This window comes from Anas platyrhynchos, chromosome Z, assembly GCF_047663525.1.
Source record: "Anas platyrhynchos isolate ZD024472 breed Pekin duck chromosome Z, IASCAAS_PekinDuck_T2T, whole genome shotgun sequence".
NCBI lineage: Eukaryota > Metazoa > Chordata > Aves > Anseriformes > Anatidae > Anas > Anas platyrhynchos.
The window spans coordinates 54,072,705-54,098,177 of record NC_092621.1 but is presented as its reverse complement, the minus strand read 5'-3'; the positions used below and the strand labels follow the sequence as shown (position 1 = coordinate 54,098,177).

Below are 25,473 nucleotides of genomic sequence, written 5' to 3'. Positions count from 1 at the left end.
TCCCTTAAACCTACGGAGATCATTTTCTATTTGCTTTGATTTAGCTTACCACCTAGATTCTATCTGCCTGCTTCATGCTTGTGTTTGCCTGGAGCACTGACATATGAATGTGCTAAATAATCGTCTGTACTGGTTTGGCATCCTGAAAGCTCAGTGCCTACGGACCTGAAGGCACTAGTTGGACTGTTCAGTGAAAAGACATTTACTGTACCAATATAATTTTGGGACTAAAATCTCAGATTGTAATTCTCATAACGGAAATAATAAAGATGAAAAGCATTGAGTTACTGCCTGTGGACAGGATGCCCAGACATAAGTATCACTCAAGACTGGAGCAGAACTATTTTAGGCTTGTGGAGGGGGAAAAGAAGGAATAAAAAAAGTTCCCATCCAGAAAGCCAACAAAGTAAATCACAAGAATCTCTCACTTTAATAGCAATTTATTATTGTTAAAAGAAACAACAAGTAGGTTTAAATCCTTTTGTTTTAAAAATCTAGTGTAACACACAGGTCACTGTTACAGTTCTATGAAATCTATGGCAAAATTGCATCCCCAAATTACACCATTTTGCCTCATCTTCATAGGCGTCCATGGTGTGTGTCACAAACATAGAAACAGACTGCTTTGTACAGCGCTTGTGATAAGGGTTATCATTAGGCCTCGAGATGCTACAAGTTATTCTGTAAAAACTATAAAGTATAACTTTACTTTTCCTCTTTGTTAATATTGCTGAAACAATCAAATATTTCACAGGTTTTGGTGAAGCCATAAGAATCTAAGAACTGTCTTTCCCCCCCCCCCCGTATTGCTTCTCTTCTGCTGAAGGCTTCCTCTTCCCCCCCTTTAGTGATATGGCTGCCCCATTCCATGCGGCGAAACTGCAGCAATGTTTGCAGTTGCTCCCCAGACAGCATTTCTTTCACATTCTGAAGCTAGTGCTCAGGTCTAGCACTTACCTTGAATGTTGCTAACAGAATAACTTGGCAGTAGGTAGTTAAGGAATACTAAATGCTCATGTATTTATCTCCAGCTTCGTGGGAGCTCTGCAGTTTCAGATAAGCTCAAGATATTAGCATTACTCAAGACAGCTAACTTAGAGCTAATTCATATTTGCCTGAAGGAGCAGCAGCCAGACACTGCCGGACAGCTGCACCTGCACATTGCAGCTGCTCAAAAGAAAAGCCTGAACAACTCATAATACTGTTCATCAGTGCCTTGAAGGAGCAGAAAGAAACCCAAAAAAGTCTCCACATGCAAGCACACATGGTGGTGAAAAGGCAGGATGGTCTTAATTCTGTCAAGCATTTACTGTGCTGAATTAAAGCTTACAGTCTTACTCAATATTCAAAAGTAAGCTGAGGCCTCCGAGTGAAATCCTGCTGGCTAGCAGAAACGTGGTGAACAGAACACAGGTAAACTTTACGTAGTTACTCAGATGTGGCTTGTACATGATTTCAGATACAACAGAAGATCTGTTCTTTGGGAACAGACTCCTTAGAAGGGCTTTTCTGCATTAACTTCTTCACAGTATCATGTGGAATTTGGGAGCTCAATGAAAAATCACTAAGCAGTTTCTACACCAACTCTACATCTAGAGAGTCATGGGGAAAAGTATACCCACAATCACAGGATAAATGCATGTAGGAGGTACTAGATCACCAGATTTTATGAACAGAGTCCAGTTATCCTACAACAGCAGAACACACAGTTCTCTAAGCAGACCCACAAGCTAAACTCTAGGCTAAAAAGGAGGTGTTACATTTACTTGATTATAAATACTTTTTTGGAGTTTGCTCTCCGCTGAATCTCTTGGAAAAACAAACAAACAAACCATGCTTAAAGCAAAACTGCAAAATTCTGTTTATTCTAAATCACTACCTTGCTTCGTAAATATGTCTAACAGCTTATGAATATCCCACACTTATTCAATAATACCTTAAAGACTTAACTGAGGTAGCCACTACACCATCACCATACGTTAACAATACCAAAAGAGAGTTAAGCTCAACTAATGTGCTCAAGAATGGCTGGTTTGCCAGAAACAACAGTATTTGCTAATGAAAACATCATTTTCTGCCCTGCTCTTCTCCCCCTCACCCTTGTTTCACTTCCTGTTTCTCTTCTTGCCCATCTTTAACACACATAGCAACAAGGAAAAATTTAGCCTTCCAGTTCATTTGGAAAACATCGCTGGACTTTCAATAGCAAATTTCCTAATGAGGAATCAGTGGATTTACTTGTAAATGAATATAATTTCAAACACAGAGGGACAATCTCCAGCACCAACCATAGAACGACACATCAGGTGCCAGGTACATCATCTTCCTGAACATGCCTAGGTACTAGAAGCTGTGGAAAGATGCCAACATAGGCAAAACACACAAGTGGTGGAAAGGTCCCTTTCATTTTAAGTCTCATCCAATACAATGTAAACATGCAAAGAATGTTTAATTCTTTAATTCTGTCTAATCGCTATCTTTCAAGTACTCAGGAAGTTAAAGAAAAATGGCAATCACCTTTCCTCAAACTAAAAGTACATAGATATGGAATATTCTTGAGCTTTCTAGTGGCATTCCCTTACATAAAATGAAAGTACTTTCAAATGAATTCTGTAGCTATGATAGTCTATATTGAAATCCAACAGAAAAAGAATCAACTTGTAGGATAATTAATACTCTGGTAGGTTTGAAAACATTTCCAGATGTTAAATTTTTTTTGGTGGTCCCTATTCACAGATCTTTTTCAAGTTAATTCAGAATACCCTCTGCCCACATCCAAGTCAACCAGCCAATTAAACAAGAAATCCTCAAGTGAAAATCAAACACCCCCACATCTAAGTTCTTTAATATTAGTGTTGCAAATATACAATCAGGTAAAGTTCTGTAAACATCCAGTTCTGACTTCTTTTCTTTGATCACTTTCTAAAATTCGAGGGTTCTTTCTATTGGCTAGATTCTTGAATGCAGTTATAGGGATGCAAATGTCCAACACAGATATACTGCATTGACCTGAAGCGGCACAAAAATGCCACTTCCAAGATATGTAACCCACCAAATAAACAAGCTGAAGAGCAAAACCATGCTCCCATTGAAACACAGAGCACTAGCCAGTTTGGTGTGCATAATATTGGTTTCTCCATGTAGATCATCTGGTGTGTGCATATTACGAAATATAAAAATAAAATTGTACGAATTGCATGCAACCGTACATAGTGCAGCTTAAGCAATACTGAGGTGTTCTCCTTGTTTTTGTGAAGCAAGTGGACAGCAGCAAACTGCAGGTTGATACCTGTAATGCGGTCCTTGGGTTTCTTCTTCCACAGAGATATAACAAGCTACTTTGATTTTAAAAAACTCTAGCCCATAACGGTGAGACATTAAACAATTTAGTCATGGTAACTGTCCTCTGAAGAATTTCTGAAATTTCTTTATACATGTCTAAAGTACCCAAATGTATTTTTTCTTAGAAGTTCTTTACCAGAGCTCCCTTTTCACAAATCACACCCCAAAAGAGGTGTTTTCTGCTTTGACTACATACAATTGTTCATTAGATATAAGCGGATGAAGGTAGTTTATTACATTATAAAACTAACCTCATCATTATGAAGCTTTTGTAATACACAAAGATTCCAGTTAAGCATCACCACATACTAATTGTTCATATTTGTATAAGATGATCAACTAGAAGCCATGACATTGCAGTTACTGAAGCTGTGCACAGGCACCTCGCTATTGTGTACTTATAGTCCTCTTTTTAAAACATTCCACAAACACCTGTGCATCTGGGAGGTTTTCATCCATTTCATCTATTCAGCCGCTGTGTTACCACTTCTCGGTACATGATGGAGATGTATATCAGCAGAAGAAAAATGACAAAGAAATCATCCAAGAACCCCAGGATTCCAAAGAGGGCTTCAGGAAGAAAATCCAGAGGTGACGCCAGGTAGAGCAAAGCTCCAAGCAAGCAGAGAAATATTCTGATGCGAAACATCCAGAAGAGGCCCCCAACAGAAAACATCTCCCTGAATGCATGCCGCAGTAAAGTGGGCAGATCCATAATTCTTTCCATAATCTATGAGGAAACAAAACAAAGATTAATATTTTGCTTTAGCTACAGGTCCATGCTAAATATGTCTTTTTTTCAGTATGCAGTTTCTATTACTACATTACAGCTTTGGTATCTCTTCATTTATAATAATGAAAATAAACTAACAGTAAGATAACACTCTCTGGATTTAATTTTGCTAGGTAAGAAGTTAGTTTTAGAATATATATGTTTTCAGGCAACAGTCAAACTGTATAACTCTATACAGTAAAATGTACACTTGCCTTACCACAAAATACTTTATTACCTATTAAGAAAGGAAAGCAGTGACTATTAGAGGAAAACAAAATATGGAGAAATTATGAAACAGCACACAGGGTAATTGGAATGATACATTGATCAGAAGGGGAGAGAACTAGGCGTTCCTCGGAATAAAAGAAATAATAGCTAAATTAGAATACGTAGAATTTATTCAGAAACACATTGCTTGCCTCTCCTATGGCATAGGATGTATGCCTCTCCTATGGCATACAACCAGTGATTCTCATAAATCACCAAGGACCAAACTTTAAAGTAAAATAAAGAACCTTTAAATGAATCCATCCCTGACTTCTTCATTTTTTTTCTTTTCATTTTTTTGACTATGATTCTGTCATCTTGAGGGACTGATCAGCAGAAAATATTCAAGTGTTCGTTGTGAGGCTTGGGGAGGGATGACCTTTGAATTTTACTTTATATTTTTAGGTATTGATTCCATTTCTACTGTACACAGAGCCATGACATTAAAAGGACTTATAATCAAGGCTGAAAAAAACCTCTAGAAAGGAATGCTGTATGTGGTTAAAGCACAACATTGTGTATAAGTCAAAAACAAATTATCTAATTCAGGTTAGGGCTTTAGTGCAGATGTCCGGGATGACCCTGGACAGTTACTGAGGAACAGACGCAGAGCCCAGAGAGGTCCACTGGAGCCTAAAATGTAGTTTCAACCTATTCTGGATAAAAAGCATTACTGCTTTGTGCTTTTGAACATAAAAAAAAAACAACAAAAATCCCTTCTGACAATTTTTTTTCTTTTTGGATTGTAATTTTTTCTTATTAATGTTTTGCTACTACATACAAATCCAATGAACAGCTGAAAACAAACTGTGTGTCAGAGTTACTGCTATTCGTGTACATGCATTTCACTTTCCAAATCAGGCCGTGCACACAGAATAAAGGTGTACGAGGTTAATTTTTTAAAGTTCATAGAACTTCAACCATTTTAACTATTCATCAAAAAAATCCTGTTTTCTTCACTGAGAGGGCAGAATAAAGACTGTAATATAGTCTAGCATGAAAAAATACCAAAACATCATACAGCTTGAAATCTGAAGAAGAAAGGCAGAGTAGAACTTCAGCTTCTTCAAATCAGTTTAATGAGATTAATCAAGTGAGTATTCTTTCCTACAACTCACTTATTTCATTAAGTATTAAGAAAAGGGAACTCGAGATTATTAGCAGTTCTCACTCACAACAGAAATAGTAGTTTCCATATAGCAATTACAAAAATATTTCAAGCTTGTGGGCTTGTATTATCCATAAAAGCACAAGTTTCCTAAAAAAATCCTGCAGTCCCATACATCACAAATAAAAAATTCACATTCCATGCAAAAAATGTCACCAAAAATGCTGTTCATCACCCCTGATATCACTGACGTCCACCCAAATTTACCCCAAACTTACAGATCTAGGTTGTCCTGAGAATCTCCGATTGTAATCATTAACATCTTGCAATACTTGGGTTGCATCCTGCTGATCTTCACCGAAGAGTGGTAAAAACAATGTTACCTAGGCACAGCAGGGATTTTAGAACATATGCAATTAAGCACAGATATTGTCAATTATAAATGAGTCAACAGTGATGTTCAGTTAACTATATAGAACAAACTTTGTTTTAGTTGAATATCTAGTAGCAAAATAAAATGAAAAATATTAATATTTAATACGTGGATACTGCTTCTAAGTTTCAACAAATGTATTGCTTAAAACTATTTAAAGAATATCAATGCATTTTTTTTTAAGTTTGCAAAAAATGAGCAACAACAAACAACCCACCTTATAAGAGTAGCTTACAGCAAATTTTTCTCAACACCAAAATCTTTTATGTTTTATAAGTGATTTGGAGAATAAAGTTAATTTCACAAATTATCTAGTTTTGTTTCTTAAACTCAGAATCAAGTAGAGCATTCACTGCCAGCTTAAGAAGGATGTTGCATTTCAACAAACAAGCAACAACATTCATGCTTCTTGTTATGGGCGGTTGTAAGAAGACCAAAGAGAGTAACAGAAGACAGTGGAAAAAGATAATAGCCTTCAGCTCTCTGGTAAGTACTGAGAATTCCCTTATGTTCTTGGGTTAATTATCATGCAAACAGAAACATATGTGAAGTCATATTCAAATATATTTTATCTTTCTGCATAGGACTTTCTGGAAACCTAAGTCTTGCATTTGGAAATATGTTTAGTTATAAAATGCATATTATCAGAGCAAGCAGAAAAAGTCTTTATTTAAATTGTAACTGTTTTTGGAAGTTCCTTCTGTACCTGCCCAGTAAATATACATCTTCTAAGCTTCCAAAACCAGCGTATAGCTCCAATGACGGTTACTTCCTAACCCCATTTTAAATTAAATAGAAAAAAAATAGAAAAATCAACGTTCAGAAAGAAGTTCCCCTCCTTTCTCCCAAGCACAAAACCAATACTCTGTAAGTTGTACGTTGAGCAATATTTATTTCTGAGCTAATACTAGATTTAAAATGAAGCATTTATTACATTTCATGTCTAGATGTAGAAGCTTACAAAACAGAGCTTCTTTAAGCTTTCTCATATTAACTTGTCTTTATCTGTGGAATGCTTCAAGAGACTGGACTTTGAAAAGCTTTTCAGAGCATAAGGCAAGGGAGGATCCTGTAGGAGTTTTTACAGCAGTCACACTTGGCAAATAACAGCACAAGCAGATCTATATTCAACTTCTAGCCCTGCCACAAACCTTCTGCGTGACTCATGTCGTTCATGTATATACACTTCCATTCCCTGTTCAAGTGAGACCTCACTTTTCTTACCTCACAGGGGGTGAGAATGAATGCATAATCATGCAAGCAGTTCTACCCAATGTACTTATTACTCAGAGGAAGACAGAAGACCATCCATCTCCAGATAAACATTAAAAAGCACTTAAAAACATCTTATTTTCCTTTTTTCCATCTTTCTCACCCTTATTGTCTGCCTCTCTCTCTCGTCACTGGCTGTTGTCTAAACCAATTCATTCTCCCTCTAGCCATACATATTTTTCTTTCCTTCATCTCTCCTATGGTCACTTGACATGCTGATACACAGAATCAAAACAGGATTATAATGTATGGGCAAGGGGGTGAAGCATGTTAGTAACTTCCAATGAATTATATAACTCTGTAATTTTACTACTGTTGAAACACAGATGTACTTTTGTTAAAACAGACTGTGAGGCTCAGATTGAATGTTAATGAATTGCAAGGACATATTTCAAACTAACAATGTAAGTAAATTGTGTAGGAAGGAAGTAATATGCTTGCTCTATAAAACTCAAATTAATAAAAACTAAAAATAGGAACAGAATAAGAAATTGACATGGATAGTTTTTGTTTTGGTTTGTTTTTCTGGCAGGGAGAACAGATGTACTTCTTAGAAACCAGTCATATTTTGACTACTGGCAGTCTTCCAGAACAGCCAGGTCTTTCAGATTCAAGTTCTAGTTAAGAAGTTGTATAACATCACAACTAGGAAGCAGGGAAGAACTATAGTTAAGGTCTCATGATTTTCTGTTTTCATATACTCCTTTACAGAAAAACGGCTGAGTTATCAGTGCTGTTCACTTAAATTTGAATTGCAGGAACAGTCTTTATTTTTTTGATTTATCTGGCAAAGCAAAACATTTAAGAAACAATGTCCACCATCTACGTCTCACATATCCATATTCTTTCAGCTTCTCAGATTCCCTCTTCTGTCACTCTTACTACCGCAGTTCACACGTAACACTTTTTTGGTAAACTGTACCAGATGGCCAAACCATCAGGTCCACAATTACTTGAATTATTACCGTTTGTCTGCAGATTGGACAACGGATTGCACCAAGCCACGATCCATACCTCCAGTATGCAATAATGCAGGAACCTGACAAAAACAAGTCACAGACGTTGACACTTCTGATCTGAAACAATGATTATATGAAACAATAAGCTAAGCACCAAGCAAAACAACAAAGATGTGTATTTTTGTATATGGCACTCATCGAAGATACCAAGAACCATATTCAGCATGATTAATGAGAAAAATCCTGAACAGGTTCACATGCATTATTAATTTTAAGAAATTATTTCCTAAAATGACATAAAACTTCTTAATCATTAACTGAAGAAACAAATAATTATTATTTTTTCCCAGTTTAAAATTCGTAAGTGACAAAATATCAAGACATGTAAGATTTATCCTGAAAACCTGGCTTTATCATCAGAGTTTCAATGTATGAAAATCTTGCTCTCCTTACTGTTTTCCACATTTATAACTTTTGTCTTTTAAATGACCGGTCATGGTAAGCATGATACATTCTGTAACAGTAGACAACTGCAGTGAAAGAATCCTACTGGGAAAGTGAAGGAGGGGAAGCAAAATGATCACAGTGATCATAGAACACTGATAATATATATTTACAAATTTGATCAGCCGGGCCTCAAAGAAAAGAAAATATTTTAATCATTGTAAGCTAGTAGCAACTCTAGGACTTCTAAGAAAAACAAAATACCTCTGTAATAATGAAAACACCAAGCAGGTTTTTTTTGTTCCTTCTAAACCAGCTTTTTATATGGTACATTTCCAAGTGTATTTCAGCCTCTTCTGTTTTTCACTAACAGGAAGTAAATGATACTCTCTGTCCATAATATATTTAAATTAAATGCATTTCAAGCCTGATACCACAGAAAAAAATCCAGCATATTCTGAGAGTGACTATTTATTAACATTCATTTTTTCAACAAATTATATAGGAAATTATTTCTAATGAACTTATAGATAAGCAGTTAAAATCTAGCAAAGCTTTGCACTAGGTTAACAGTACTATTGCCAGAAGTTTGTATTTCTGTTCTGGTTTTATCTATGGGGTTTGGGGTTTTTCTTTCTTACCACAGAAAAGATGTCCACAGTTTGTTTCTATAGGAAATGTAGCTTGTTGCAAACAGACTGGACAAGACATATCTGTATAGAAGCGATGTCTATCACCAGCAGAGGCATCCTGCTGGGACAGAAGAGAAATGGAAAACATTAAAGATCCTATTTCTTATGAGAGAAGTCTGCTGAACTTAAGTACATAAATAAATATATATGTTACCAGAAGTCAAATACTCGAATTCAAAAATACGTGAAATAAAATAAATTAAAAAAAAACACTTAAATGCAAAAGTTATTTCACCAAGCAACTTTATTTTTATTTTTTTTTAGTGACAAACACATTATTTTCCCCTAATCTAAGTATGTGCTTCAATCCAATTAAAGACCACAAAAGAAGAGCCTCCCCAATCCTTCACATTAAGTAGGATCCCTTATATCAGACACACTGAAGCACGAGTAACACCTTAGATCTAGACTTTTACTTTATTATTCTAAATAGCTCTGTCTCAAACCAGGTGCCTGAACTGTATTGCTTACCAACTGCACTAATTAGGGTTCCCAAGGCCAAACAGCAACATCAGTTTGTTTATTTCACTGTGGTGAAATGTGTTTTCCTCCCCATTTCACCATATTTTTCCTCCACATAAATAAGCATTCTGGTCACAAATCTGTCATTATTTCAAGCACTACTATGATTAAAGACTCTTCTGAACAGTCTCCAAAAAGCATGGGTTCTCTCATTCAAGGGCTGGGACTCAAAAATTATTGCTAACATGGCCTAAACATTAGATTCTCTCCTACATGTCAGAATTGGGTGCAATTCCTGTTGCCCAGCTCCAGCTGTTGTGCCATTGTTCTGCTACACAGTTTATCAGTTTAAACATCTAACCCCTGTCCTGTGGCAGCAAGCTGTTCTCCAGATTCCTCTTCCTTTACCACTAAGTTCCCAGGAACATTGCAGGAAGCACACAACACAATCTAACATACTCCACCTTGTGGCAAAAGCTGGTTTGAAAAAAGAACCAGTCAAATCTTCAATTGTAATGACTTGATTTATCCATTAAAAAACAAAACCCTACATCACTTCATTCTTAGATAAATTTTAAGGATGCCTCTGAACATGAAGTAAGGTCCTGAAACTTTCAACACTAGCTTCTTCCAGACCTTCAGAAGAGAAGTCTACACTACCCCAAACCAGATAGGTGAACGATTTCAACACGTAGCAAAGTACCTGTTCAGTTTGAAGCTGCTGTCGAAGAGCTCTTACTAGCTCTTGATTTTCTGGGTGTATGTTCTGATGTTCGTTTCTGTAAGAGGAAATATAAGCAGTAAGAAAAAACTGAACACTGTGAACCAACACTGAAAAATAATTGAATGGAAAACAATGAAACATGAAAAAAGGAGGAAAAAAACACTCTTTCCTGCTATAAAGAATTTTAAAGGAAGTACACAAATAATTAAGGAAACAGTACATTTAGTGTAGATCCTAAAATTACTCTGGCCACTTAAAGCTCCACAGCAACAAAATTTTTCATATAAAGGCTCCATAATCAATCACTAAACCGTATTAAAACTCAATTTTGACATGAAAAAAAAATCAAGCCATTAACCTGCAAAAAAGTCAAGCTGCTTTAAAGATATATTCATCATGTAGAAAAAGTTTTATTTTTTCTCTCCATTCCAGTTTTTGTGTTGTTGTTTCACTTACAATTTCTTTTTCCCCACTAACTACATAAGCTATCATCGAGTTGAAAAATCCTTACAGTTTCAGATTTATCTGCTATATGAAAGATTAATCCACAAGATTTACATAAGAAGGGGTAGGCAAACTCTTAGCTTTAGAATGTTGACTTTATGTAACTATCAGCAGCTTGGATATAAAAAGAAATCACTGCAGACTCTACTGGCAAGAAAACTACAGGTTAGAAACACCAAGATAAAAAGGAATCAGAGGGAAGGGACTCACTGAAGAAAGGAGGCTGGATATATTAAGAATTCAAAAACACAATGGGAACAGGATTGGAATTAGAAATTATGCTGACAACATTAAGAGATGTTGAATTACAATAAATATGAGTCAACAACATGTTCAGAACTGCAAATTTCTGTGTTTTATTTATTCATATGGATTTAACTGGTGATAAATTCTGCTCAGCACTGTTGAAATCTCAGCTGGATTCTGTCTTCCATTTTGAGCTAAATGCATAAAAACATGTAGAGAAATTGGAGGAATTCAGAAGAGAATTATAAGAACTACTGCCCACATAGTTCAAGCATTAGAAAAAGATTGAAGAACTGGGAGTTTGTATAGAAGACTGCTTATGGAGAGAAGTGGGGACAGAATAAGTCTTTCGATCAATAAATACGAGCAATTATTTTCCACAGTTATCCAAGGTTGGTGAAAAAACATTTCTAACTACGACACGTACAAGGCCAGAAAGCTTTACCTCAGGGTACTGTGACCTATCTTTGACTAAAAGTTAAATTGCAGAACAGGTTACTCTGATTTAGGGATGATCTAGGCAGGATGAACCTGTATCAGAATTAAATGGCTGAATTTTTAAGACATTTTCTGGCTGCAGATCTATTTATGTAACTTCCTCAGTGGCTCCAGGCACATCTGCAATATTTTCCTTCATTTGATGTGAGCAATCACAATACTGCATGCTGCTGTCTTTAATGTTTTGTCTTCTTCATTCTTTTTTCAAAGAGGAACAGAGAAAACCCATGTTTTCATGCTAATAACAACCTGATTATCTGCAAAAAGTATATTTATTTAGCAGTTAAGTGGCTGTCGTATGAAACTTATATGATGAGAAGCTTACATTAAAAACTTCATTGTTCTCCCCTGGTTCTCCACAAATCACATCTTGTGAAAGTTGTCTGTGGTGCAAGTTATATGTTTAACAGTATTTTCCTGTTTAGACTCTATAAATTAGTGTGCTTTGCACCTTCACTTTGCCAGAACTTTGATATATATTGAAATTCAATGCAAATCACACACAAGTGGAAGGTGTGAATTATAAGCCAGTTTATCCTGAGTCCTTTATAAACAACTAATTGCAAATTTCTTACCAGATTGTTATCTAAAAAAAGTAGACAAAGTTACCAGGGCAATACTGGCATATCATCCTTATGCAAATATTACACATACGTGACTTTAGTCTGGTACCACACATTATGCTCAACATATGAGAGTGTTTGTAGAGGTACAGTGTCTGCTACCCATGCATAAGATGGTTCAGAAGCAGAATGCTATACAATGTCCAGGAAGAGGCAGGCATAGTTCAAGACATATCCCATTCACAGCTTCTGTTGTGCAGTTAGTGTGAGTAAGTAAGTTAGAATAAATGAGAAACAGTATAGTGCTTTGTAATTACAGGCTTTTTTAATATTTTTTTCTGGCCAAACACAAGCCAAAAAAAAAAAGTTTAGTAAGCACTTTCCCTCATTTCTGAGTGTTAGCACTCTGTAACTTGAGGAAAGAAATCCCATGAGGTGGCAAGATTTTACTATGCCTCATGAAGGACCACACCAACCTATCACTACCAGGAGAGGTAATGGTACCTACTCAATCAGTACGTACGTGCTCTCTTGTAGGCAAAGTGAAGGCCAGCACCTATGCAGACTGGAGTATCACTGCACAGTGATTGACATTGTTCTTTTTCCAAGGACTAAGATCTGACTTCTGCTGACAATACTTACTTAGTTTTATAAACAAACCTCAAGTTGGAACAGGAAAAAATAGACAAAAAAAAATATCTAAAACTACAGATTCATAAACATGGGTTTGCTAATTCATGTAGGACATGCAGGGAGTCTCTGATACAAAACATTGGAGGGTCAGACTCTCTTTAACATGTTTCATAAACTAAAGTTTCACAATCTCATTTGTAATGTGGTAATCTACTTATTTTTGAAAGATGATGAAAAAAACGGACTGCATTTTATCAAAATGTACAACCCAGAGACATTAAACAAAGTGTCCTAAAGAAATACTGAATTGGTATCTCACTGAACTAAACACCTGCTACTTGAGATATATGTTAGTTATCCTTAATAGATTTCAACACCAAAAGCTCAGAGACCTTCAGCTCATGCCCTGATGTGATGCCTCACTGCATTTTCCCTGCTACAAAAAAGTAGAGCAACCATATCCCTCAGCAGTTCTTTTCATATTCCATTTTTCTCCCCTCCATGTTTATCTGCTTTTTCTCCCCTGCCTCTTGTTCAATGCTAAGTATTACTGTTCTTTTTTACTGTACAGATTTTCCATTGTACTGTACAGATTTTGATGGCAACAATACAAAAGAGGTATGGGGAAAATGCTGCTTAATACAGACAATTTTCAAAGGTTCCAGAAGGCACAGTGGGTATCTAAGAAGATGCTGGTAAGACCTTCAGGAGTCAGTCATACTGTGTGAAAATAAGCTGTTTCTAGACTTCTAAACTATGAAAACTTTGTGTTCAAGTTTGTTTGCCATTCCAGAAAATAAACTGTCAAGGCATGTAACAGGATCCACAGATCTTATTACAGCTCATTCCACTGCACTGGTAAGATCCAGCTAGCCATTTTCTCCTCCCTCAAGTAACTCTTCATCATCAATGTATCATCTCCCTGAATGCCCATCCTGAGTAAGCCCCCACCGATCTTGCTCAATGCTGACCCTCCTTGCTCTACTCACTTTTTTTTTTTTAATGTTAACTTACTTGCCATTATGAAGTTCAAAACCAAAATGTTTAGTATTTAACTAAATGCTTCAAATTCAAGTCACATGTGCTATAAAAAGTAAACATAAGAGATAATGACAGCACAAGGGGGCAGAGAAAAGGCAGCTGAGGGAAGAGAGGAGTCCTGAAGTCATCTGAATAACTGAAACAGGCTTGGCAAGAAAAGCACTTTGATGTGCATTCAATCCTCTGAGGTTCCCGTGCTATCTCTTTGGTGGTGAACAGTAGCACTGCCTTGCACTTCAACCAGGCTTTTCCAGTCCCGGTGTCTTTCATGGCCTGCTCTCAAACACACCCTGCCCCACTAATACTTCTTAAAAGGACACATTCTCCTCGGTAAGCTTCATAATGCTGATGCATCATTAAAATTTAGTTCTCTCAGATATTAAAACTGCTTCTGTATTCAGAAGTCCACAGAAGTGTTAAAAAAAAAAAAAAACAAAACAACAAATATACAGCAAAACAACAAAAAAGCCATCGTGAAGCTCAGATTTATTCTCCCCAAAACACATAGGCTAAAATATTTGTTAGATTGCAAGAAAAAACATTGGAACTACAAACAAGCTTTTATTAATTGACCTTTAAAATTCTTTAATTTTGAACTTAGCATTTTCCTTTATGGACAGCATATTAAAGTCCATTGTTTTTCAAATATACTCATTTATAAATTTTATAAATAAATCAGTCTGCTCTTTTTTTTTTTTTCTTTGCTTCAACTAGCAAGCACATTGGAGGATTCCATCTAATCTTATTTGTGGAGTCATTATTGATAAATCTTCGCTCAGCAACCAAATATGATGCAACAACTGAATTCAGTCATTTTCAGTCTTCGGAAAGGATGAACGTATGGAAATTTTACTTTATTTTTGAGAAACGCATCATTTAACTCTAACTGTGAATTAAATTATGAACTCAGACAGTTAGTTAAAGAGAGGAAGTGATCAAACAATCATTTCCTTAACATCACAAAACAAGTTTTGTATATGCAACAATCAGTTAAGAAAGTTAGAATTTGATAAACTCAAGTACGTTGATTAATTCCCATCAACATATTCTCACCTTAAAAGCGTATATACCAGAGCAGCAATGAAAGTGAAACTGAGCACAACTGCCACCAGTACCTGGTCACTTATTCCTTCTATGACTGAATCATTATCTAGCTTCAAACTCTGAACTTCTGCCTGGTGACTGGCCATCACAGCTCTAAAATGTAAAAAGAAATATATATGTATACATGTATATAGAGAGACATACACACACATACATTTTAAACTGTTACAAATAATATGTATATGTATCTATTTATATGAACAATAAATTCTTGAAGCAAAAGGTTACTCATTGCTGGGAGAAAAATGGTGAAAAAGAGGAAACATGCATTTTACCAAACAGCTTGCTGCAGAGGACTACAAAACATTTGTCTTGCACAGTAGCAATGACTGCATTGTGCTACAAGGTCTTCTTTTTTAAAACAACAACAACAACAACAACAACAAATCAGTCAGATCCTTTACCTGAAAATCTTTACCAGATATCTTGCTTAGGGACAGGACACCCTGCTGCGTTTGACATATTCTAAGGATAGTCCATTTATAAAAGTATGACTCAACATTATCAAGGTTTTTTGTTATTATGTAACACATCATTGCTGCTAGGCTAAAACAATGTACATTTTAGAAACCTAATTTACTCCCCTTACCTACATGAATAAAGAAACAAGAATATTTGCATCACAGCTTGTTTTAGAGTGTTAAATGGCCATTTCGATGCACATAAACTATCTGATGAATTTCGTATTTTATCTGCCTCTCCTATGGTTTCAGCTGGAAATATGGGCAAAGCTTGAAAGAAAAATAGTACTTTCAGGCTTCCCTAGTTAGACTTATTTGGCTTATATTCGTTTCACATATACAAAAATCAGAATGACTTGCCAACATTAATGTCCATTAACCTACAGCTGAAGACACAGAAAATAAAATAGTCTGCAACATGCTGCTAAATCACTCCTGTTGCAATCAGGAAGTGAAATGAACTACAGCTGTGAATATTATGAAACCAGGGAAGTGAAACTAAGTCTAGGAAAAGGTAAAAAAAAACAAAAAGTCATATTAAAGATGTGTCCATACACATTGGAACTATTTTTCATACAGATTTGACATAAAAGCTCAGCAGCATTTTAGAAAGTCAGGGAAGACTGGTATCATTTACTTTACTTCCTACTCCAGTGTGGGTGCTTTAAGCCTGCAAAGTTTCATCAGTGTCTTTTCCTAGTTCATAGCTTGTATGTGATTTTTGAATTTGAACCCTGCTGTCTAACAAGCATCACTACAAAAGACATTGTCTGGTCCTGAATTAATTGCAAAAATGAAAGGGAACACAAGTCATGGGGATTTTAGAACCTTAATGTAATGCACTACCCTGGCAAGATTTCAACACACTGGTCTACTGATAACAGAAAAATGTCATCTTTTCCATAAGATGACTACTCTCACTCTCCAGATCTGTTCTTGTAGGAGTTGTAGAGCTTTTTCCAAGCTTTGTTACATTTGTGGCAGCCACCTCTGCAGCAGCAAGGCAAGAGAAGCTAGTATATTCTAACATTACTATAAAAGGGGTAAGTGGGTATAATTAAGTACCATAATAGCAGAGAAAACATGGAGCATGAAGGGTAGACTCCTTTCATTGTTCTTATATTTTTGGACTTCCACTGCGAAAAAACAAAATGAAATAATGAAGCATATATGAAGTGGAACATAAACCAAGTTACCGAACCTGCGTCTCAACCTGAACTGAGACTATTATTCCTGTAACTATAGTCATAATTTTTGCTAATGACAGCTTTTCACCCGCAGCAGTGTCATAATCTAACTACTGAAATGTTGATTAATATTTAGAAAGAATAAGTTTTCCTAAAGGTAGAACACCTATGACTCATCAAGAGCCATGTTTGAAATAGGTCAATATTGACCCAGATTTCATACATACTAATGAATAAACGGCTGTATCTTTGTGGAAAGGTCTTATGCAGGATCATGACTCCTACACACGAGGAGCTACAGCATTTCTCTGTGTGGCTACTTACACAATTAGATTGCTATAGTTAAAGCTGTGAGGCTAACGTGTTGTGAATGTCTTCTGATCGCCCATTCCTTGGTGCTGAGGGTCTGGACTTCTAGGCATACTGTCATGCCTCAGCTCAGCATTCCCAAACTGTACACTTTATTTCTTTTAAATATTCACTCTTGAAGAAGCATCTCTCTCTTACAATACATCATTCTGGGATACCCATTTTCCACAACTGTGTCTCAGGCAGAGTGCTGTTATTTTAATGTTTTCTCTCCTTAAGTACCATCATCACTGCAGTAACCACTGTTACACTGTCATTTCTGGGTTGACCACTCCATATACTTACAGACGTAAATGGCAAGGAACTGGTATGCGATAATTTCTCCAGCTCTGTCAGAATAGACCAACACACTAACAACACCACATTTTGTTAAGCACTACTCATTTTTTCAGAAATACATGCTGTGTTCGAGAGACATACAGATGCTCTGATTGCCCAGCACCTTTGGAAGGTAAGTGTTTCTCTCTCTGACACCTGAAAGGCTTCCTGTATCAGTGCTTGCTTCATGTACTCTGAATCTGACAAATACAAATTGTCAGTATCACACAAAACGAAAGGAATTTTCCTGAACAGCCTCCAAGGCTTCCACTCTAGAGCTCCCTCTCCTTCTCTTCACGCTCCTTACAACAACATATTTAATCCTTATCTGTTTATCATCACACTGGCTACATCTTAATTTCTGCTCGTGCACTTTTACTGAAATACCTAACTGTGGTGCCAGGGTTAGCAGGGGGAAATGAATATGGAACAGAGATTCTCACTTTCTCTTCCTGACCACACACAATCCAATTATTATCTACTTCGGATGCTCACTTATCACATATGACTTTCCCAATGACCATTTTAACACCAACTTACTGCCCAACAGGAATTCCTGCACAATTTTGCTTTGCTACATAAAAGGCCACTCCTCAAAACACGTTGTCTTCACTAATGTATCACTACTGTCAAGATATATGGGGGGAAGTGGAACCTCTGCCTCTTAAGTCTCTCCCCCTGCTGCTTCTATTACTAAATTACAGGAGTGTTGCCATGTCTGGCTACAGGCTCTTCAGAAGGGACAGGCAGTATGGAAGGGGTGGTGGTGTGGCTCTCTGCATCAGAGAGTGTTCTGATGTCGTGGAACTTGAGGCTGGGAATGATAAGGTTGAGTCCCTGTGGGTTAGGATTGGTGGGAAGGCCAACAAGGGAAGCATCCTGGTGGGGAGCTGTTATAGACCCCCGAACCAGGATGAGGAGACGGATGAGGAGTTCTACAGGCAGCTGACAGAAGTTGCAAAATCATCGGCGCTTGTTCTCGTGGGGGACTTCAACTTCCCTGACATATCCTGGAAGCACAACACAGCCCAGAGAAAGCAGTCTAGGAGGCTTCTGGAGAGCGTGGAAGATGCTTCCTGACGCAGCTGGTTAGTGAGCCTACCAGGGGAGGTGCCCCGCTAGACCTTCTCTTCACAAACAGAGAAGGACGGGTGGGAGATGTGGTGGCTGGAAACTGTCTCGGGCAGAGTGACCATGAGATGGTGGAGTTCTCCATTCTTGGAGAAGTCAGGAGGGGGATCAGTAAAACCACAATCTTGGACTACAGCAGGGCCGACTTTGAGCTGCTCAGGACACTGGTTGGCAGAGTGCCTTGGGAGGCGGTTCTGAAGGGCAGAGGAGTCCAGGAAGGCTGGGCGCTCTTCAAGAGGGAAACCTTAGTGGCGCAGGAGCGGTCTGTCCCCACGTGCCCAAAGACGAGCCGGCGGGGAAGAAGACCGGCCTGGCTGAACAGAGAACTGTGGCTTGAGCTTAGGAGAAAAAAGAGGGTTTGTAATCTTTGCAAAAGAGGGCAGGCCACGCAGGAGGACTATAAGGATGTTGCGAGGCTGTGCAGGGACAAAATTAGAAAGGCCAAAGCTCATCTGGAGCTCAATCTGGCTACTGCCATTAAAGACAACAAATGTTTTTATGAATACATCAACACAAAAAGGAGGACTAAGGAGAATCTCCATCTTTTACTGGATGCGGGGGGAAACTTAGTTACAAGAAATGAGGAAAAGGCTGAGGTGCTTAATGCCTTCACTGCCTCAGTCTTTAATGGCAACAGCAGTTGTTCTCTGGATACCCACCACACTGAGTTGGTGGAATCACAGAATCACAGAATCGTCTAGGTTGGAAGAAACCTCAAGATCATCGAGTCCAACCTCTGACCCAACACTAACCAGTCCTCCACTAAACCATATCACTAAGCTCTACATCTCAACGTCTTTTAAAGACCTCCAGAGATGGTGACTCCACCTGCCTTTCATAAACCCATGCTGACTGGGCCTGATCGCCTGCTTGCCCTGCAAGTGCCACGTGATGACTCTCAAGAGGATCTGCTCCATGAGCTTCCCTGGCACTGAGGTCAAACTGACAGGCCTGTAGTTCCCCAGGTCTGCCCTCCAGCCCTTCTTGTAGATGGGCGTCACATTTGCTAGCCGCCAGTCAACTGGGACCTCCCCCGATAGCCAGGACTGCTGATAAATGATGGAAAGCGGCCTGGCCAGATCCTCTGCCAGTTCTCTCAGTACCCTCGGGTGGATCCCATCCGGCCCCATCGACTTGCGCACATCCAAGTGCCGTAGCAGGTTGCCAAACATCTCCTCATGGATTATGAGGGCCACATCCTGCTCTACATCCCCTTCCTATAGCTCTCTACAGGTACCTTAAAGGAGGCTGTAGTGAGGTGGGGGTTGGTCTATTCTCCCTTGTACCTGGCAACAGGACAAGGGGCAACAGGCTAAAGTTGCGCCAGGGGCGATTTAGGTTGGATGTTAGGAAGAACTTCTTTACTGAAAGGGTTGTTAGGCATTGGAACGGGCTGCCCAGGCAAGTGGTGGAGTCACCATCCCTGCAGGTCTTTAAAAGACGTTGAGATGTTGAACTTAGGGATATGGTTTAGTGGAGGACTGGTTAGTGTTAGGTCAGAGGTTGGATTGGGTGATCTTGGAGCTTTCTTCCAACCTAGACAATTCCGTGATTCTGTGTGATTCTGTAAATTCTAGAGATGGGCTATTAATGTTTAGGGGTCATGTTCATGTTTTAAGTTACTTTCTGCCTCTGCACAGCAAATGAGTGCTGTGCACATTCCCCTCGTTACCTCTAGCACTTGTTCTGAATCAGACCATTGCACAAGAGGGCTGACACAAATCGTGTAGACTAAGAAATATAAAGAGAAGCTTTTCAGTTCAAAAGATCAATACATGCTTTCTCTGATGAGTCATTTAAGCCTCAGTAGACACAGCAACAATCTCCTCCTACTTTATCTCTGTGTGAGCATGTAATAAAACAAACAACAATGACTCCAAGGAGAACACTGCTGAAATACACAATGTGAAAACTGTCTGACTGAAGGAGGAAGGAATTTTCTGATCTCAAGCCTGTTTACAACATTTTCCAACAAAATGCACAGAACTGCAAGCTTGCAGTTCACGTTTCTTCGAGTGCAACCACAACAGCCCATGAACGCATCTGTAGTGGTTTGTATGCATGATAGACTAGCCAAGGCCTAATACAGCTGCTAAAGAGTCTTGCCTTCCAGAGAGTAGATCTAGAAGCAGTGGTCTTTCAGTCAGCACAATTAATTAGCAAGCTACAGGAGACTTAGTCTGAAACAACATAATGAAGTTACCTTTTGTGACAACCAATGCTGATGAGGACTAGCGACTGAAGTTCACAAGGAAGACTTCTGTAAGAAAAAACTTTACCTATCTCTCCCAAAATAATATGCACCAGTAAGTTGATGCCATATAATAGCAACTTGATGTAATTCGCATTTAATTATTTTCTTCAACCTGTTTACTTTGATCCATTACATTTGTCTGGTTGTGCAAAAATAACTGTATTTCCTCAGCCTGTTCAGATCAGTCTTCGAGACCGCAGGCTCTTCAGGCATTAAATAAAGTTGTTCATTTTTCTCTATAGATTTATGCTACTTCTTTTTTCCTTTCAATAATTACAAAGGTTTGAAAATTTTCATGCTGTGTCTCTGTTCTTTCATACAATAAGTTAGTTCTTGTCTATTCTAGCTTTCTATGAAAACTGTCACGTTAATAGAATGACTTCAGTTAAAACAGGCAGTAATAAGAAATAAATTCAATTTTAAGAATTGACCTTTGCTTACACGTGGAATTATTTTCCTCTTTTTAACCATTTAGCAGTGAGGTAGCTTTCTTACAAGAGGGCATAACCCCACCTTGTCTTCCAATTAAAGGAAGAAAAACAAACATCTAACATCTAGTATCATCTAACAATTCTAACAATTCCAATCCCATTAAAATTGGATGGTATATAATCAATTTCAAAATGACAAAAGTACAGGTTGCAAAGTTTAAAAATCCAACAAAAACGCTTGGCCTGGACATCAGGAAGAGGTTCTTCTCTGAGAGGGTGGTTGCACACTGGAACAGGCTGCTCAGTGAAGCAGTCACTGAATTTAAGAAGCGATTGGACTGTGCACTTAGTCACATGGTCTAAACTTCTGGGTAGACCTGTGTGGTTCCAGGAGTTGGACTTGATGATCCTTATGGATCCCTTCCAACTCGGGATATTCTATGATTTTCCTACATTCAATGCTACAACAGTAACAAAACAAACAACAAAATTTTCAGCTCAACTTTAAACTAGTGGCACTTACTTAAAGTAAAATACTCGGACTGCCTAGTAAGGAAAGAAAGATGAGTAGTTATTCCTCTCTTCCACTTGGCTTAGCTAAATTACAGCTGGACTTGGCAGCACAGTGCTTAGATGGGGATCAGATTTGGGATCAGATGAGAATCCTGATCTGCATCAGGATTCTTTATGGTTACAGGATGTAAACCACCTGAAATAGACTCATCTGGCCACAGAATGCTACAAAGTAGAAAGGAATGAAACTTTGTAAAATCATGCCATTTTGTTTGTAAAAAAACATTTCAGACTACCCACCTGCACATAAAATCACCTTGCTTGTCCTGTGTTTTGATGAGACTGATTACAGACAGAAAGCAACGCTAATTTACAAACATTTCAAATAAGAACCTGCAGGCCTTGAAAGGTACATTTCCTCCCACCTGATGGTTAAGTATGAACAATACATGCAATTTTATGCAAAAGAAGCAAAATCATGAAGAGCAACATTGCAATTATGGTGGTAACTTTTATTCTTGGAAACACATACAGATAATACTGAAATGTGGGGGCACAAAGACCCATAATTGTGTGGATGTATTACCTCTTTTTTTTTTTTTTAAGATTTTAAAAGTATTTTGAAGGCTTTTTTTGTACTACATACAGCACAGTTAGAGCAATACCTACACTACGGTTTGCAAACAAATGAGAAACAGTCCTGTGTTTGCCACAGTACAATGCATACTTTTTGTGAGCTAACCAAAATCAGAATATCCCCATAGATTTTCTGTAGGAATTGTATTTTCCAAGTTCAACATGGAAGTACCTAATATACTCCCCAAAAGACACAGGACCCACTACCAAAGGAATATGCTAACTTAGAGAACCGAGAGGCTCTCTTCATCTCTGAGAAGTAAACAATGAGATAACACACAGGCAATACTGCTGTGAAATACTGATTAGTAACCATGAGCAACATTGACTTTGAGAGCAGGGTACAATTTGCTCAGCATCTGAAAAATATGTTGGGTAACAACATGCCCCTTCAGGGATGGGCTGGGAGTGAACTGAGTAAGAACAACTGTTCTACTTCATTTCTATTTCTGCTATTTTCTTCTTGTTGCAGTACTGACAACCACCCTTGTCAGTTCATTTATAAATGAAGACACTGGTGGTGCCCACCACCATCAGAACCTGCAATACTGATTGGCTGTTTTCTTTTAGTAGTAGAACCATTATTCCCTTTTTCCTTGCAAATGCTTCTTGCTTTAGAGAAAATGTGCAGGATATGCACATTTCTGCAGGATATGCTAATTCCTAACTAGTAAAATACTACCATGAAACACAGGCTTATAAAATGGAATTCTTGTAAAGTACAGGTTATTCCTGTGATTCTCATTTCTGTTAAGTCTCCAGAATTTTCTTCCATTGTAAGAGGAACTAAAACCAAATAAATTGATTTCATTTGTATCACCAGTTTTCCAATAAGTGACCTGCTTTAATAACAAAATCACAATGTTTAATAGTTTAAAAGTAGTAAAATTGAGCATATTTATTCTGCAAAGCCCTCCCCCATGAATATTAGCTTATACTGAAATCTTTAAGGCATGAGTTTATCTCTTTTGGTTTCACTGAAGAGAAAAACAGACACAAGATAAAGACAAATTAATAATTGCTAGGAAGCAATTGAGACCTTTCTTGTCAGAAGTTACCCAACTACTTCCAACTTCATGGTAGTAGTAGCTCCTGGAAATTGTCTGTAGTTGAGAACAGGACTTTTCTAATGGATTTGATCTACCAAGCTGGATCCTACAGTTATTTTCACCCTCTTTCATGCAGGATCAAAGGGTATGGCTACATTGCATTCAGGAAGTGTAATGACAGCATGTATTACACATGTCCAATGAATGTCAGCGAACCTACAAATAGTATTGAAAGTACTTTAAAGTTAGTATACTGAAGCTGGACTTTTTCAAAGTCCAGCAGTGGACGTATAAAGTGTTTGAAAACAGAAATTACGTAATGACGGTGGGTGTAATCAGAAAAAGCTGTTTTGATGACGCCGGATTTATCAGCTTTCCACTTTTGTGAACGCACTCTTATTTGCAAAAAGCAAAGAATAATCTCTAGTACTAAGTATCTCCGTAAGCTTCAAAAATCAGGAGGAGACAAACCAAAAGGCACAAATGCTAAGGCAAATAAAAAATAACAGAAAAGCGACATACAAATTGACAAGATGTATTGTGAGAAGGTTAAAACAAACTCAGGAATATTTTAGTAGGACTTCATGCAGCCTGTTAATACTGCATTATTATGGGTTAGCAGCTACTTTGGAGTCATGACTCTGCTTAGCTGGTACAGCAAAATTATAGCCCAACTCAACTGTATTGTGTTTAGTTATGCTTTCATTGTCGACCACCAGTACTTACAGAACTATGCTGAATACATTTACGTGTGTACATAGCCATTGCAAAACAGAAAGAGAAAACTTAAACTGTCTTGATAGATTTAGTTTAATGCCAAAATAGCCGACAGGGCAATTTCAGGAGGGGAATAACACACATTTCTTCATTATACATTAAGAATTGCCCAACCAGGGCACTTGCCTGATGAAGCAGGTCTCTGCAAGGCTGGAGGTCAGCAGCGCCTGTGGCACATCTTTCCTGATAAAAAAAATAAATAGGTAATTTGCTTTTCCTGCTGGAATCCCACCTTGCAAGTTAAAGATGCAAATTCCATACAGGAATATACTCCCAACAGGGCCTCCAAACATTTTCGTCTGAGCCTGAAACTGTGCAGCACTCCTATTTGGAGTATGTGTCTGGATGACGCATGACCTGTGTCAAACAGTCCCAAACCACGTCTGGAACTTGTGCACCGGGCTAAAACAGACGGAAAGGTATGGAGCTCTGAGAAACACGGGGGGTTTAATTGGGTTGACGTGTGGATGGGAACTCGAGGAAGAGCCTGTGGGTGCCTTCAGTTGGACAACTAAGATTCCTGGATGAGAAAGGAAGTAATGTTGCTTAATTATAACACGTTACTGAAATATGGTATTTCAAATAAGGCTGGAATGGTGTTTTGTTTTTTTTTTTCTTTTTTTTTTTTTTTAACTTTAAATGGTTTGAAAGTGCCCAGGCACACTTCATGGTGGAAAGCAGTGCTTCTGCAGGCAACCTCACACCCCCAGCAGCACGACAGAAAGCGTCAGCCTGCCTGCTTGCGTCAGCGACACAGAAATCCGAAGTCGCATGTCGCGACAGCTGACAAACCGGGGCGGCACATCGTGGTGGGGGAGGGGGGGTCACAGCCGTGCAACACCGCTCGCCCCCACCTCCCAGAGCCAAAACCCCAAGGGGCAGACTCGGAGGATGCCAAAATCCCGTCACGCGGAGCCCGCTGCGGGCCGTGCCGAGCCGCGGGGCCCGCCACCGAGGGCTGGGCCGTGCCCCCCAGCCCGGCCTGCCGCCGCCGAGCCCCTCTCCGCGCTGCTCTCCCCCTTTTTTTCCCCCCCCTCAGGCACCGGCACCCTCCGCCCCCACCGCCCCGTCCCGCCCCGTCCCCTCACGGCGCTACCTCAGCTCCCGCCGCTCGCCAACGGCCGCCAACGGCCGCCAACGGCTGCCCCGCCCCGCCCCGCCCCGCCCCCTCGCGGCGCGCCGGGGCCCGGGCCCGTGTGGGCTCGGAGGGGAGGGGGGGGGTGCGCAGTGCGCATGCGCAGCGGGCGCTTCTCCCCCTCCCTCCCCCTCCCCTCCCCGTC

The 25,473-nt window shown here is 38.7% G+C and overlaps 1 protein-coding gene across 7 annotated transcripts; it reads right to left on the bottom strand.

The window, feature by feature from the left end:
* Window positions 1-422: 422 nt before the first annotated feature.
* On the bottom strand, window positions 423-25,424 carry RNF170 (ring finger protein 170). 7 transcript variants are annotated; one of them, XM_038170799.2, is made up of 9 exons: window positions 25,290-25,424; window positions 24,320-24,376; window positions 16,594-16,664; window positions 15,017-15,160; window positions 10,458-10,533; window positions 9,242-9,353; window positions 8,163-8,236; window positions 5,771-5,875; window positions 423-4,072 (listed from the first exon to the last, which is right to left on the bottom strand). In XM_038170799.2, exons 4-9 carry the CDS (start codon window positions 15,151-15,153, stop codon window positions 3,803-3,805), a joined length of 774 nt encoding a protein of 257 aa, XP_038026727.1. In that variant the 5' UTR covers window positions 15,154-15,160; window positions 16,594-16,664; window positions 24,320-24,376; window positions 25,290-25,424; the 3' UTR covers window positions 423-3,802. The 7 variants fall into 7 exon arrangements, with proteins under 7 accessions (XP_038026727.1, XP_071887552.1, XP_038026729.1 ...); XM_072031451.1 differs by having other exon boundaries at window positions 9,242-9,350; XM_038170801.2 differs by having other exon boundaries at window positions 15,079-15,160.
* Window positions 25,425-25,473: the final 49 nt, after the last annotated feature.